The 16,218-nt window shown below is 23.9% G+C and overlaps 5 protein-coding genes across 5 annotated transcripts; 3 read left to right on the plus strand and 2 right to left on the minus strand. All coding sequences in view use genetic code 6, as the record gives it.

Moving 5' to 3' along the window:
• Positions 1 to 273: 273 nt before the first annotated feature.
• Positions 274 to 840, plus strand: TTHERM_00009860 (hypothetical protein; the record flags this gene model as incomplete). The annotated part of the gene is made up of 1 exon (XM_001008170.3): positions 274 to 840. One exon carries the CDS (start codon positions 274 to 276, stop codon positions 838 to 840), a length of 567 nt encoding a protein of 188 aa, XP_001008170.3.
• Positions 841 to 1,800: 960 nt separating this feature from the next.
• On the plus strand, positions 1,801 to 2,484 carry TTHERM_000009876 (hypothetical protein; the record flags this gene model as incomplete). The annotated part of the gene is made up of 1 exon (XM_012795649.1): positions 1,801 to 2,484. The coding sequence occupies one exon, from the start codon at positions 1,801 to 1,803 to the stop codon at positions 2,482 to 2,484; it is 684 nt and encodes a 227-aa protein (XP_012651103.1).
• A 1,843-nt stretch (positions 2,485 to 4,327) lies between these two features.
• Positions 4,328 to 4,702, minus strand: TTHERM_000009877 (transmembrane protein, putative; the record flags this gene model as incomplete). Its single annotated transcript, XM_012795650.1, has 1 exon — positions 4,328 to 4,702. The coding sequence occupies one exon, from the start codon at positions 4,700 to 4,702 to the stop codon at positions 4,328 to 4,330; it is 375 nt and encodes a 124-aa protein (XP_012651104.1).
• Positions 4,703 to 6,379: 1,677 nt separating this feature from the next.
• Positions 6,380 to 7,081, minus strand: TTHERM_000009878 (hypothetical protein; the record flags this gene model as incomplete). Its single annotated transcript, XM_012795651.1, has 1 exon — positions 6,380 to 7,081. One exon carries the CDS (start codon positions 7,079 to 7,081, stop codon positions 6,380 to 6,382), a length of 702 nt encoding a protein of 233 aa, XP_012651105.1.
• A 4,404-nt stretch (positions 7,082 to 11,485) lies between these two features.
• Positions 11,486 to 16,032, plus strand: TTHERM_000009879 (surface protein; the record flags this gene model as incomplete). The annotated part of the gene is made up of 2 exons (XM_012795652.1): positions 11,486 to 12,105; positions 12,243 to 16,032. The coding sequence occupies 2 exons, from the start codon at positions 11,486 to 11,488 to the stop codon at positions 16,030 to 16,032; spliced, it is 4,410 nt and encodes a 1,469-aa protein (XP_012651106.1).
• Positions 16,033 to 16,218: the final 186 nt, after the last annotated feature.

The raw sequence follows: 16,218 nt of genomic DNA on the forward strand, positions 1-16,218 counted from the left end.
AAATTAAAAGCACTCAAAATAGAGATACAATAAATCATAAGAAATTTAGCATATCAATAAAACAGAAGCGAGTCAATTAACCTAGTAAGAATAGCTTTAAAGCTAAATAAACACAAATTTCTTAAATATTTAAAATTTAAACTAAAAAATTAAATAGTAAAATGCATCTTAAATTATTAGCAATTCGACGATTCATTTATACTAAATCATCAATCCCAAGTTAAATTAAAACAAAATTCTGTAAATATTCCAACTCACTCATATGAAATTATTATGTCTAATAAGCATTCAGATGTAGATCTCAAAAACTCTCAACATAATTTAAATAATTAATCTGTTATTCTTAGATCAATAGCTGACTGCGAAGAAGCTGATATAGCAGTTCAATAGCATGAAATAGAAAAATAATGCAAAACAAACAAATATCTTAGTAGACTTGGTCTTAATAATAAATACAGTAAAAGAGACTATTTAAAAGTGTAAAACTAAAGTTAAGTCAATAAAGAGTTTTTAAATATAAATTTTGATAGTGAAAATCTAAATCCAAAGTCAAAGAATATTAATTAAATATCTTCTAAAGTATAATGTTCTAGCTAGAAGGCAGGTTTTAATGAAAAAATATATCCTTAACTAGGAGATCAAGTCTTTTAAAATAAGAAACAAAGATCTTTTACAACTTAATTTGAAAATAATTAGCATCTAAACAAATAAAAGTGTTAAGAAATTCTACCGCTAAATATAAAATATATCTCTAATTCAAATTAAGAAGTTAAAAATAGTTAATAATCCTATTAAAACTACACTACCCGTAACTAATAATATTCAGACTTTGAAAGATGATATTTTCATAACCAAAGGGTATTGAATTTAAAATTAACAGATATTCAAAAAGAGCCCAATATAAAAATATATAATCAGTACAGTATTTGAAACTACTGAGCCATAGACTTCAGTTTTTATTATTTTAAAGTAATTTAAATTTATATGAATTTAAATGTTAGCAAAAACTCAAAAAGCAATTTTTGGATACACTATTTATTAAATTTTTTTAAAAGCAAGATATATTTTTTTCAGGCAAATATTACTTAAAAATGAGTAAATAATGATTTCATTTTAAGAGAAAAAAATATTTTATTTATTAAAATAAATTAAATAAAAATTACGAATAAAAATGTATTTATTTGTTTGCTTTCAATAGCATATTTATATGTCATGCTATAAATGCCTAAAAAAAACAAAGGATTGGTAAATTAATTAATTTAGATTTTCGCAAAGGGTTCTTCTTAAATAATTAATGACACAAAGAAATTATAAGAATAGCTAATAATGGAAAGCCTGCATTAATCAAAATCTCCTAATATATTTTCTTTTTCATCAAATAAAATATTGGTGGATATATAAGAAATGATTATATTTTAGAAAAGACATTTAAATAAATAGAGCAAATAAATCATAAGCACTCACAAAATAAATTTGAATGATCCTAATTTTAGTTAAAAAGAATAGGTTTGAATCCTATTTCTTTTCAGTATATTGTTTTTAAAAAATAGCAGAATAATTCAATTTATCCTTTTTTAGAATAAAAAATAGGAAAAACATAGGTATTCCTTAATACATTTAATAAAAATCAGAATTAAAAAATAGTTAGATTATCTAAAAGTAAAAATAATTAGAAGAACAATAGAACCCTGATGATTCTCAGTATTATCTAGTTTAGAAAGAATCTTATTCTTTTATAGATAATCAGAGTATAAATTATAAACAAACTACAAAGAGCTAAAAATATTGAATAACACCAAAATGAATGCACTCAATAGGCAAATAAACCGTTAAAGAACATTTTAAGTTCTAAAAAAAAAAAAGTTAAATAATCAACATCAAGTTTAAATATAAAATAAATTTTCTAATATAAAAAATTAAAAAGTAAGAAAACGAATTAGAGCCTTTGAAATAACACAATCAGAGAAAAAAAGAAAAGTATTCTAAAAACCTGTAAAAATTTTAATCAAAAGCAATGTATCAAGTGTGGCATCTCCGAATAATTAATCACCATAAAGGATATTCTCGCCTACAAAAAAAAAGATTTTAATAACAAGAATCAGGTTGGCAAATTAAATAAAAATGGTTTATTAAATAAGAGCTATATTATTTCTTCCTAGTCAAATAATCATCAATTATAATAACAAAAATAAGATATTTAAGATAAAAATAATTAAAAAGGTGGATTATAAAAAAAAATTTGAGAAGAAAAGTGATTGGTTATTTAATTATCTAAATAATTAAAAGAATATAATCACCATTGAAGAAAAAATAAACAGATGCTTCAAATAAAGTAACCCGCGACTTTTTTTTGATTTTGATTTATAAGGATATGATTTATAAAAATACATTAAAAATATAAGGGTTACATTATACGAAACATCGTATGTTACAGATGATAATCAAAATAAAAAATACACTTAAGATATTCTTAAGATGATTTGAATAAATAAGATTATGAATAAAGTGATGAAATACAAATACGAAAATTTTCTACTCCGATTAAAGTTATTTATGACTTAAAAAACAATAAAATATTCCTTACAAAAATTTTTTATGAATTTAGAAACCAAAGTAGTCTTTGAATTCCCTGCATTTCATCATAGTTTTCCTTTTTCTCTAAATTTTTTTTTGCATAAAATTTGAGGTTAAAGGAATTAGCTGAAGCATTCTAATTTCTCTCAACTAGAATCTAACTAACAATTTTAATTAAATGCATTCAAAACAGAGATACAATAGAATATAAGAAATTTATCAAATCAATAAAACAGAAGCTAAAATCATCAATCCCAAGTTTACACTTAAAGGAAAGCGAAATTCAATTAAAAAGACTAGGGGATTAAGTCTTAAAAAATAAGAAAGAAAGGTCTTTTACTACATAATTTGATAGTAATTAACATTTAAACAAATAAAAGTGTTAAGAAGTACTAACGCTAAATAGAATGTGTATCTCTAATTAAAACTAGTTAAATAAAAATGGTTAGTAATCTTATTAAAACTACAATCTATAACATAAAAATAAATAAAAACAATAGCAAGTTGTGAATTTTTAAACGCTTTTTTCCCAATAAAATTATTTTATAAGTCCAAAATTATCTATAAATATGACTACTATGCGAAAAAGGAAGTAAAAATATTAACTAATTATCTAAATATTGGGAGAAAAATATAGATAAAATGATAACAGAAATGAACAGTTTTGATTAATAGGATAATAACCTTTAAGAATAATTGTCAGAGGAGGAAAAACAAAAATATATTGATATTATTAAAAATAAAGATTTAACACGGATTTTAGAAGTTAAATCTAAATTAATTAATCAACCTTTTTATCTTTTTGTTTCAAACTCTTTTTCTGAGTTTAAATTTGTTAATTAAAAAACAAATGTATTTTTTGCTAGAAAAAAACTAAAGTTTTTACACAAATAATAGAAAATAATTTTAAGGAATCTTAATTCCATATTACTTTTATTTAAATTACATACATGTTAAAAATATTTTATTGTTTATTTTATTCATTTATATATATTTATATATATATTAGGGTTCGACTGAATAAATGGTTTTTTGCAATTTAAAAATACAGCATACTGAAGTATTACTTCTTTTCATTCATATAAAAAAATAAAATAAGAAAAATCTTGCCAATAAGGTGGTGGGATATTTAATCACTATATATTTTCTCAATTTTATATAATTTTATGTGCTTCTAAATATATAGTAAAGCAATTAATTACAATTTACATGGCATCTTATTAAAATTATTAATAGTGTTAATTAGTATATGATATAAATGATTTTATTTAATCAATAAAAATGGTATAGATTACTTAGTTAATAGTTTTTTTTAAATGTTTCATTTTTAGTAATCGGTTAAATAAAGAATTTATTTTGATTAGAAATTTATATTGTATACCTCTTTTAACTTAATCTACTATCAATATTTATTTAAATTTTGGAAACATATTTAAAAAAATTGTTTTAGAATTTTATTCCATTCAAATATAAATTAAATAAAGAAATGTATTACACAAATAATTCAAATATTAATAAAATTATTATAAAAAGCTAATTAATTGGTTCGATAGAATTATATGCGTGATATTGCTATAATTTTTAATACATAAGATCCTGGTGGATTTCAAAAATAAAAGGTTCGTTCTGCTTTGTGGTAAATTTAATTTTAATCAAACTTTTATCAGTTTTCTAAATAATAAGTTAAGCAACATGAATAAGATAAGGAAATTAACATTTTTAAATTCATCTATTAATTTTATAAAAACTTATCTCAGTTTAAATAGAAGACAGAATATGCACTTTATGTATTAAATAATTAATATAAACAAATACTAAACAAAGAAATAAGCAAAATAAAATAAAAGATGTTACTAAAGAATCTCTGCTAAATATTATATTTGCAAATTTTAGTTTAGATATCATTTTAGATAGACTGTGTGATATAAAACTCCATACTTAATGTGCCTTCTACAGGTTGTGATCTTCCCTATGTATAAAATTAAATTACTTAGGTAGATTAGATCATTTTAAACGGTTAGCTGGCTATTAGTAGATTCGCTAATTTATAGTATAAGACTTTGGTAGCCAATGAAGGAGCTGCTATGAATCTGACATCGAATTATGAGCAGATTAAAATTGAAGACATAGGAACAAATGGTTGTAACTTAGAGGATCTTAAACCAATAGCTATGAGTCTATCATCTAAATCTGAGAACCTTATTTATAATATCTACTCTATTTCTAATAGTAATTAGCTAACTATAGGAGATTTGCCAATAGGATTGTTTCATGGAGTAAAGATATTAATTTCTTCTCTATCAGGTCTTACAGAATATGCTTTAGTTGATAAGATAGATGATCAAGTCATATATCTATAAAATCCTCTATCAAATAATCATTTAAGCTGGTAGGTTGCAGGATAATCTCTAAAAACATATTATCCTTAATTAATAGTCATTGATGAATAAAGGATAATCTTTAAAAAGTAATAAATTATAATATTTAACTCTCTCAAAGCTTTTTTTTTCAACATAAAAAACATAAAAGACATATTTCATAAATTTATTTTCAAATATTTTATTTTAACTCAAAATTTAGAATATTTTTTATTTAAAAAGTGCATGTTTAAGAGTATTTCCTTAAAAGCCTAAAGGTAGTTATTAATTTTCTGGAATTCTTTTCTAAGACATGAAAGGTCTTTCTATTGAGAATTAAAATCTAAGTAAAATAATAGGGCTTACTGATTCAATATTTTTAAACTCAGATAACTTTAAAAGCCAATTCTTGTAGATTACAAGATAATTAAGCAATATTATATTAATTGGAGTTAATAAACTTACTATCAATAATTTAAATTAAAATGCATAAATAAACTAATTTAGTATGTACAGGATGCACTAATCTTTACTTGAAATGAATGGGCTACCTAATACTCCAAATTAAATTTAGCTAGTAATGTCGAATTTAAATGATTGCTAAGTAACTTTGATGTTAAAGAATAGTAGCTAAACTGAATAAAAAATAGAAGATACATATATTTTAAATACTTAATTAATATTCTCTATCTAAAATATGAAAACTCTTAACATACTTAATAATAAATTACTTAACTGTATTTTGAGTACAATTAAATAAAATCCCATTTAATTAACCATGAGATAAAACTAAATAGCAGGTAAGGAACTAAACTTGGAAAACTTTATATTCTAAAACGCAACTATCTTTTAAAATTATTTTGATGGTACAGGGTTAAAGTATGCCATCCTTCTATAGTAATACGTATAGTAAGAAGTGGGATAAGCCAAAATATAAATAATTTATAATAGATTCTCAAATTTTGAATATCAAGGCTATGATTTAATTACTTCAACACTTTAAAGCACTGGCTATTAGGAAACTGTTTTGTTTTATGATAAGTACAGCTATAACGTCACTTTACAAAGTAACCTCTATAACATTTTACCAAGTAGTTAACAGAAAGTCATTTTTTTACCCTCTTTAATTCTTTGGTATTCAGATGGTAGCACTAACCCTAAATTAGTTCTCCCTCTTGATGATACGATATATCATAAGACAATGATTTAGAGAATATATCCTTTAACAAGTATAATTTATCACAAACCTTTGTTTTTTTTTTAGAATTTCTAAGGATAAATTTCGTTTGATGTTGGAAATGCTACTGGCTATTACATGGATATAAAAACCTAAGAATTTGATCAAACTTGGTAAATAGGTACTACTTATTACATGCTTGAAAATACAATATATAAGGCTTACTTTAAATCAACCCTTCATAATTAATTATCAGCTGCTCCTGAGCAGCTCAATTTGATTACATTTAATTGGGATAAAGATGCTATTATCCCACAAATTAAGATTTATTTTAAGTCATCAACCCCAATTTAAGCAATAAGTGTTAAGGTGAATGGAAACCTAGTAGCTTCTGATGGATACGTTTCAATAGATCCTAAAGATGGATGCTTAAATATTTATCCAAAATAATATAAATAGCCTCCATAATTTCCTATTAATATAACAATAACTAATTGCCAAGATGGAAAGGTTTTATCAAACTAGCAATGCGTTTCTAACTGTCCAGGTGGATAATATCTACTTAATTCTATCTGCTTAGATGGACAATAAAAAGAAGGGTATTATTTTTAAAATAATTAATACTTACCATGTTTAGGAGGAGCAAATAATTAATGTAAAGCTTGTTCAACTTCAAATGACTGTTAAAGCTGCTTCCTTTCACAATTTTCATAGGCTAATTTATGCTATGCTAACTAGTACTAACAATTTAATTCTGGAGGAAGATTTCAGAATTGTATTCAAAATTGCTAATCTTGTAAAGATTAATAAACTTGTTCTGTATGTGTTGATGGATATGCTTTGAGCTAAGATAAAAAATCATGTAATATTTGCCCATAAGGAAATTATATCTAAGATTAGGAATGTAATCCATGTCCCTCTAATTTTAATTGTGCAGACTGCTTTTCTAATTTGGGAGGATCATGTAGAACATGCAAACCTGGGTTTACTTTAGTTAAAGGATTTTGTTAATAAACATGCATTATTTAGGGTTAGTACCTTGATAGTAATGGCATATGCTAATCTTGTGATCCAGTTTGCTTAGAATGCTCAGGCAGTGGATAAAATAATTGTACTAAATGCTCAAAAGGAAAATTTTTATATGTATAAAATAATGTTAAAACGTGTTAAAATTTAACATGCAACAAATTTTAATTTTTCAGTAATGATCGATGTCAAAAATGTTTTGACTAAACAAATCAAAATGGGTGTTTTGATGTTTATCCTCACTCTATTATTTGTGATTCAGGCTATTATGCTCAATAAAATGTAGCTGGATGCTAAATGTGTGACACAAGCTGTAAAACATGCTTGTACTAATCTACAAACTGTATTTAATGTAATTAAGACTACATTTTTGTTTCTGGAAATAATGGTTAGTGCTAAAAGTGCTAAGATGGTTTTTATGCACCTCTAAATACGAAAACTTGCCTTAGTTGTATTAGTCCATGTAAAACTTGCTCTGGGTCCAGCAACAACTGCTTAACATGTCTAGATGGTTTTTATTTCGATAATTACAGCTAGTAATGTACTAAGTGTGATTTTTCTTGCACAAAATGCTCAGGATCTTCAACAAATTGCACTGAATGTTAAAGCGATTAATTTCTGGACAATGGAAAATGCATAAAATGTGATGTAAGCTGTATGGGATGTATAGGATCTTCAACAAATTGCACTGAATGCTAGAGTGGTTAATTTGTGAGCAATGGAAAATGCAAATAATGTGATGTAAATTGTATGGAATGTATGAATACATCAACTTAATGTACTAAATGCCCTTAAAATTTATACTTATCATAAAATGAATGCTTGAGTGATTGTCCAGTAGGCTAATATGCTGATTCTTAACTAGGAATGTGTAAAGATTGTTATATCAAGAGCTAATAATGTGCTGAATGTGATTTGTCTTGCTCTAAATGCTCTGAATCTTCAACAAATTGCACTGAATGCTAGAGTGGTTAATTTGTGAGCAATGGAAAATGCATAAAATGTGATGCAAATTGTATTGAATGTATGAATACATCAACTTAATGTATTAAATGCCCTTAAAATTTATACTTATCATAAAATAAATGCTTGAGTGATTGTCCAGCAGGCTAATATGTGGATTCTTAACTAAGAATATGCAAAGATTGTGACAAATCTAAGAGCTAAGAATGTTTAAAGATGTAAAATATAAAATAAAGTGAGAAAAAAAATGATCTGGAGTAAGGCGCTTTAGTTGGCATAGTTCTTGGTTCTCTTGTATGTTTTACTGTAGCTATTATGACCCTGCGTTATTTTTATAAAAAGAGAAAATAAAATTTAGTTATTTAAATAGATCCAAATTTTATGAATAATTTTGTTTCTACTAATAACTAAATTAATACACAAAGAGATATTGAAACAAAAAATTAGCTAGATGAAAAAAAAAGTTAGGAGAAAGCAACAGAATAAACAGATTTTAAAGTAATAAATTGATTGATTGATTTACATTCATGCTAAGATTGCTAAAACAATAAAAATCAAATTTATTTTTGATTAAAAGATAAAAAAATGGTTTTAATAGTATAGAGAAAGATAGAAATAAATATAAAAACTAATATTTGGTTTTAATTAAAAAATTTTTGTTAATGATAGTATATAAAAAGTAAACATAGATATTGAAACAATTACATATTTTTAGTTGATTGATATTTTTTAATTTAAAATTAAAATGAATTTTATTTTAAGTTGTTTTTTTTAAATTTTATTTTAATTTTTTTTTTATGTGTAAAATTTACTTTAAATTAAAATCTAATTTAAATTTATTCGTTCTTTTTTGATAATTATTAAAAATTATAATTTATCTTTTTTTAAATTTGCTAAAATAATCAGGACATAATAGAATAATACTCAGTGATTAAAATAGGTGCCGATTTTTCGACATTTTCCTCAAAAATTTTTATCGATTCCTAAAAATAATATAACAAAAATCTTGCCAATAAGGTGGGTGGTTTGATATTTTATTAATATATATTATCTCGAGTTTAGATAATTTTATGAGCATCTAAATATATATAGTAACGCAGTTAATTTTAATTTACATAATAAAATAAATATCTTTTTTAAATTCTCAATAATATTAACTAGTATTTGGTTAGTATAAATATCTTTTTTTAATCAATCAAAATACTATATTTTAGTTTATTGTTTTTTTAAATGTTTCTTTTTGAGTGATGGGTTAAATAAATAATATTTTTATTAGAAATTTATATTACATATCTCTTTTAATTTAATCTACTATACATATTCATTTAAAAGTTTCATAAACATATTAAAAAAATTGTTTTAGAATTATTTCATTCAAATAAAAAAATAAATACAGAAAATGTATTACAGAAATAATTCAAATATCAATAAAATTATTAAAAGAAGCTAATTAATTGGATAAATAAAATTAAATGGCAAAATTACAATAATTTGTAATAGATAAAAACCTGCTTGATTTGAAAAATATAAAATTCGATTCATTTATGGTTTTGTGGGAAATTTAATTTTAATTAAAACTTTTCTTATTTTTCTCAATAATAATATATGCATGAATTAAATAAGTAAATTAACATTTTTAATGTAATTTATCTGACCATTGTTTAATTTTATAAAGACTTATCTAAATTTAAATATAAGATAAGATATGCACTTTATTTATTAGTTAATATAGCAAACACTAAAACAAAGAAAAAAGCTAGATTTGAAAGGTATAAATATCTTTTTTTAATCAATCAAAAGACTATATTTTAGTTTATTATTTTTTTAAAATGATTATTTGAGTGAAGAGTTAAATAAATAATATTTATATTAGAAATTTATATTATATATAAATCTCTTTTAACTTAATCTTCTATAAATATTTATTTAAAATTTTCATAAACATATTAAAAAAATTGCTTTAGAATTATTTCATTCAAATAAAAAATAAATAAAGGGAATGTATTACAGAAATAATTCAAATATTAATAAAATTACTAAAAGAAGCTAATTAATTGAATAGATAAAATTATATGATTAATATTACAATAATTTGTAATTTGTAATAGATGCAGACCTGTTTGATTTTAAAAATATAAAGTTCGATTCCTTTAGTGGTTTTGCGGGAAGTTTGATTTTAATTAAAACTTTTTTAGTTTTCTCAATAATAAAATAGGCATGAATTAAATAAGTAGATTAACACTTTTAATGTAATTTATCGGACCATTGTTTAATTTAATAAAGACTTATCTCAAATTAAATAGAAGATAGGATATGCACTTTATTTATTAGTTAATATAAGCAAACACTAAAACAAAGAAAAAAGCAAGCAATATATAAAAAAAGATTAGATTTGGTTGGAATAAATATCTTTTTTTAATCAATCAAAATGCTATCTTTTAGTTTATTGTTTTTTTAAATGCTTATTTTTGAGTGAAGGGTTAAATAAATAATATTTATATTAGAAATTTATATTATATAATTCTTTTCAATTAATCTACTATAAATATTTATTTAAAATTTTGGTAAACATATTATAAAAGTTGTTTTAGAATTATTCCATTCAAATAAAAAAATAAATACAGAATATGTATTACATAAATAATTCAAATATTAATAAAATACTAAATAAAAGAAGCTAATTAATTGGGTAGAATTATATGATTAATATTACAATCATTTGTAATTTGTAGTAGATACAGACCTGTTCGAATTTAAAAATATAAAGTTCGATTCGTTTAGTGGTTTTGCGGGAAGTTTGATTTTAATTAAAACTTTTATTAGTTTTCTCAATAATAAAATAGGCATGAATTAAATAAGTAAATTAACATTTTTAATGTAATTTATCGGACCACTTGTTTAATTTAATAAAGGCTAATATCAAATTAAATAGAAGATAGGATATGCATTTTATTTATTAGTTAATATAAGTAAACACTAAAACAAAGAAACAAGCAATATAAAAAAAAAAGATTATATTTGGTTGGTATAAATATCTTTTTTTAATCAATCAAAATGCTATCTTTTAGTTTATTGTTTTTTTTAAGATGCTTCTTTTTGAGTGAAGGGTTAAATAAATAATATTTATATTAGAAATTTATATTATATAATTCTTTTCAATTAATCTACTATAAATATTTATTTAAAATTTTGGTAAATAAACAAAATAAAAAAAGTATGAATTAAATAAGTAAATTAACATTTTTAATGTAATTTATCTGACCATTGTTTAATTTTATAAAGGCTTTTCTCAATTTAAATAGAAGATAGGATATGCACTTTATTTATTTATTAATTAATTAATATAAAAAAACACTAAAACAAAGAAATAAGCAATATAAAAAAAAAGATGAAACTAAAGAATCTCTGCAAAATATTATATTTGCAAATTTTAGTTTAAATATCGTTTTAGATAGATTGTGTGATATAAAACTCCATACTCAATGTGCCTTCTGCAGGTTGCAATCTTCCCTATGCATAAAATTAAATTACTTAGGTAGATTAGCTTATTTTAAATGGATAGTTGACTATTAGTAGATATGCTAGTTTATAGTATAAGACTTTGGTAGTCAATGATGGAGCAGCTATGAATCTGAAATCGAATTATGAGTAAATTAAAATTGAAGACATAGGAACAGATAGTTGTAGCTTAAGCGACCTTAAACCAGTAACTATGAGTCTATCATCTAAATCTCAGAATCTTGTTTATGATATCCTCTCTATTTCTAATAGTAATTAGCTAACTTTAAGATATTTGCCATTAGGATTATTTCATGGCGTAAAAATATTAATTTCTTCTGTATCAGGTCGTACAGAATATGCTATAGTTGATAAGATAGTTGATAAAGTCGTATATCTATAAAATCCTCTATCAAATAATCATTTAAGCTAGTAGGTTATAGGATATTCTCTATAAATAGAATATCCGTAGTTATTAGTCATTGATGAATAAAGAATTATCTTTAAAAAGTAATAAATTATAGTATTTAACTATCTCTAAGTTTTTTTTCTTTTCTACCTAATATACCTAATAGATATATTTAATAAATTTATTACCAAATATTTGAATTTTTTTTCAAAATTAAGATTATTTTTTATTTAAAAAGTGCCTGCTTAAGAATAATTCCCTAAAAACCTCAAGATTATGAAATGAATTCTGGAATTCTTTTTTAAGACATGAAAGGTCTTTCTTATGAGAATTAAGATAAAACTAATATATTAGGGCTCACTCAGTCAATATTTTTAAACTCAGATAACTTTAAAAACCAATTCCTTTAGATTATTTAGCTTACAGGATAAATAACAGATATAATAATAATTGGAGTGAATTAACTTACTATTAATCTTAAATATAGTATAAAAAATATTAGTATGTACAGGATGAATTAATCTTCACTTAATATTAATGCTTTGGATAAAAATTTTAAGGCGATTAATCTTTTTTATTTGTATTCAAATGACTGCTAAGTTACTTTGAGATTAGATTCTTCCTAAAAGTAATACTCTTTATTTAATGCAAAGATTTTAAATACTGAATTAATAATCTCTAGCCTAAACTAAAAATATTATCTAAAGATAGAAGCAAGCAGGTTACTTAATAGTAATTTCAGAACAATTGATGGAAATGCCATATAATTAGTGGTTTCTTCTAACTTTATAGCAGGTAAGGAACTAAACTTGCAAAATGTTTAATATAATTCAGCTATTATTTCATAAAATTATTTTGATGGTACAGGGTTAAGATATGCCATCCTTCTAACTGAATTATCAGTGCTTTAAAAAAACTAAGCAGTTCTCTCATTAAATTTAGAAGGAAATGTTTTTTCAAATTTTGAATATCAAGGCTATGATTTAATTACTACTTCACTATAAAGCACTAATTACTAGGAAATAGTTTTGAGACCTTCTTAGACCTACTACAAAGTCTTTTTATAAATTAACTTCTTTAACATTTTACCAAGTAGTTAACAGAAAGCCATATTTTTACCCTCTTTAAGTCTTTAGTATTAAGACAATTATAGTAGTCCAAAATAGTTTTTAATCCCTCTTGATGATTCCTTATATAATAATACAAGGTTTATTAGAGTATCTCCTTTAACCAACATATTTTATCACAAACCTTTGTATTTTTTTAAGAGTAGATTAGCAACTTTTTAATTTGATATTGGATAAGCTACTGGCTATCACATGGATGCACTGACCTAAGAATTCAAGCAAACTTGGTAAATAGATACTTCTTATTACTTGCTTGAAAATACAATATATAAGGCTTACTTTAAATCAACCCTTAATAATTAGCTTTAAGCTGCTCCTTAGCAACTCAATTTTGTTTTATATTAAGGAAATATCACTACTTTTAATTCTATCCCATAAATTAAGATTTATTTTAAGGCATCAACCCCAATTTAAGCAATAAATGTTACAATAAATAAAGAACCTTAAAAATCTCTTTAATATGTTTCAATAGACCCTATAGATGGATGCTTAAATATTTATCCATAATAAAATCCCACCCAAGAAGATATAAATATAAATATTACAATAACTAATTGCCAAGACGAATAGGTTTTATCAAACTAGAAATGTGTTTCTAAATGTCCTGATGGATAATATCCACTCAATTCCATCTGCTAAGATGGAAAATAAAAAGATGGGTATTTTTTTGAAAATAAATAATACTAACCATGTTTAGGAGGAGCAAACAATTAATGTAAAACTTGTACAACTTCAAATGACTGCTAAAGCTGCTTCCTTCCCGATTTTTTAAAGGCTAATTTGTGCTATGCTAACTAATTCAAGCAATTTAATTCTGGAGGTAGTTTTCAAAATTGTATTCAAAATTGCTAATCTTGCTAAAATCAATAAACTTGTTCTGTATGTGTTGATGGATATGCTTTGAGCGAAGATAAAAAATCATGTAATCTTTGCACAGAAGGAAATTTTATCAAAAATTATTAATGTATTCCATGCCCCTCTAATTTAAATTGTGCAGACTGCTTTTCTGATAAGGAAGGATCATGTAGATCATGCAAGCCTGGGATGACTTTAGTTAAAGGATTTTGTTAATAAATATGCATTCAAGGTTAGTACCTTGATGATAATGGCATATGCTAATCTTGTCATCCAACTTGCTTAGAATGCAATGGAAATGGAAATGCTGATTGCACTAGATGTCCAAAAGGAAGAATTTTTAGTGATAGTTATCCATATACCTGTGATCTAATCACATGCACAAGCCTTAAATTTTAAAATAATAAAAATGAATGTCAAAACTGTTTTGATTAAACAAATCAAAATGGGTGCTTTGATGCTTATCCTAACTCTATTATTTGTGATCCTGGATATTTTGCTCAATAAAATGTATCTGGATGCTAGAGGTGTGATGCAAGCTGTAAAACATGCTAGTACTAATCCACGAACTGTATTGAATGTAATTAAGATTACTCATTTATTTCTGGGAATAGTGGCTAGTGTTAAAAGTGTTAAGATGGTTTTTATGCCCCTGTAAATGCGAAAACTTGCCTTAGTTGTAGTAGCCCATGTAAAACTTGCTCTGGTTCCAGCAACAACTGCTTAACATGTTTAGATGGTTTTTATTTTGATAACACTAGCAAATAATGTGCTAGATGTGATTTTTCTTGCTCAAAATGCTCAGGATCTTCAACAAATTGCACTGAATGTTAAAGAGGTTAATTTTTAAATAATGGAAAATGCATAAATTGTGATGTAAGTTGTAAGGAATGTGATGGATCTTCAACAAATTGCACTGAATGTTAAAGCGGTTAATTTTTAAATAATGGAAAATGCATAAATTGTGATGTAAGTTGTAAGGAATGTTATGGATCTTCAATAAATTGCACTGAATGCTAAAGCAGTTAATTTTTGAACAATGGAACATGCATAAAATGTGATGCTAACTGTATGGAATGTATGGATACATCAACTCATTGCACTAAATGCTCTTAAAATGCATATTTATCATAAAATAAATGCTTGAGTGATTGTCCACAAGGCTAATATGCAGATTCTTAACTAAGAATATGTACAGATTGTGACAAATCTAAGAGCAACAACTGCTAAACATGTTTAGATGGTTTTTATTTAGATAACACTAGCTTATAATGTTCTAAATGTGACTTTTCTTGCTCAAAATGCTCAGGATCTTCAACAAATTGCACTGAATGTTAAAGCGGTTAATTTTTAAATAATGGAAAATGCATAAATTGTGATGTAAGTTGTAAGGAATGTGATGGATCTTCAACAAATTGCACTAAATGTTAAAGCGGTTAATTTTTAAATAATGGAAAATGCATAAATTGTGATGTAATTTGTAAGGAATGTTATGGATCTTCAACAAATTGCACTGAATGCTAAAGCAGTTAATTTTTGAACAATGGAACATGCATAAAATGTGATGCTAACTGTATGGAATGTATGGATACATCAACTCATTGCACTAAATGCTCTTAAAATGCATATTTATCATAAAATAAATGCTTGAGTGATTGTCCACAAGGCTAATATGCAGATTCTTAACTAAGAATATGTACAGATTGTGACAAATCTAAGAGCAAAGAGTGTTTAAATATGTAATATATAAAATAAAGTGAAACATAAAATGGTTTGGAGTAAGGCGCTTTAGTTGGAATAGTGGTTGGTTCTTTTGCATTTTTTACTGCAGTTATCATAACTCTACGTTACTTTTATAAAAAGAGAAAATACAAATCAGTTATTTAAATAAACCCAAGTTAAGAAAATTTTACGAATAATGCTATTTTCACTAATAACTAAATTTATACACAGCGAGATATTGAAACAAAAAGCTAATTAAATGAAAAAAAGAATTAGGAGGAAGCAATAGAATAAAGAGAATTAAAAGTAATAAATATTGATTGATCAATTCATTTGCATTCATGCAAATTTTGTTAAAACAATAAAAATAAAAATTATTTTTGATTAAAAGATAAAATAAGATTTTTATTAATAGAAAGAAAGATAGAAATAAATATAAAAACTAAAATTAGGTTTAACTAAATAACTTTTGTTTGTTAATTTTAGCACTTAAAAAAATTATTTTTAAAA

The sequence above is a fragment of the Tetrahymena thermophila genome (genome assembly GCF_000189635.1).
Source record: "Tetrahymena thermophila SB210 genomic scaffold scf_8254803, whole genome shotgun sequence".
Classification (NCBI taxonomy): Eukaryota; Ciliophora; class Oligohymenophorea; order Hymenostomatida; family Tetrahymenidae; genus Tetrahymena; species Tetrahymena thermophila.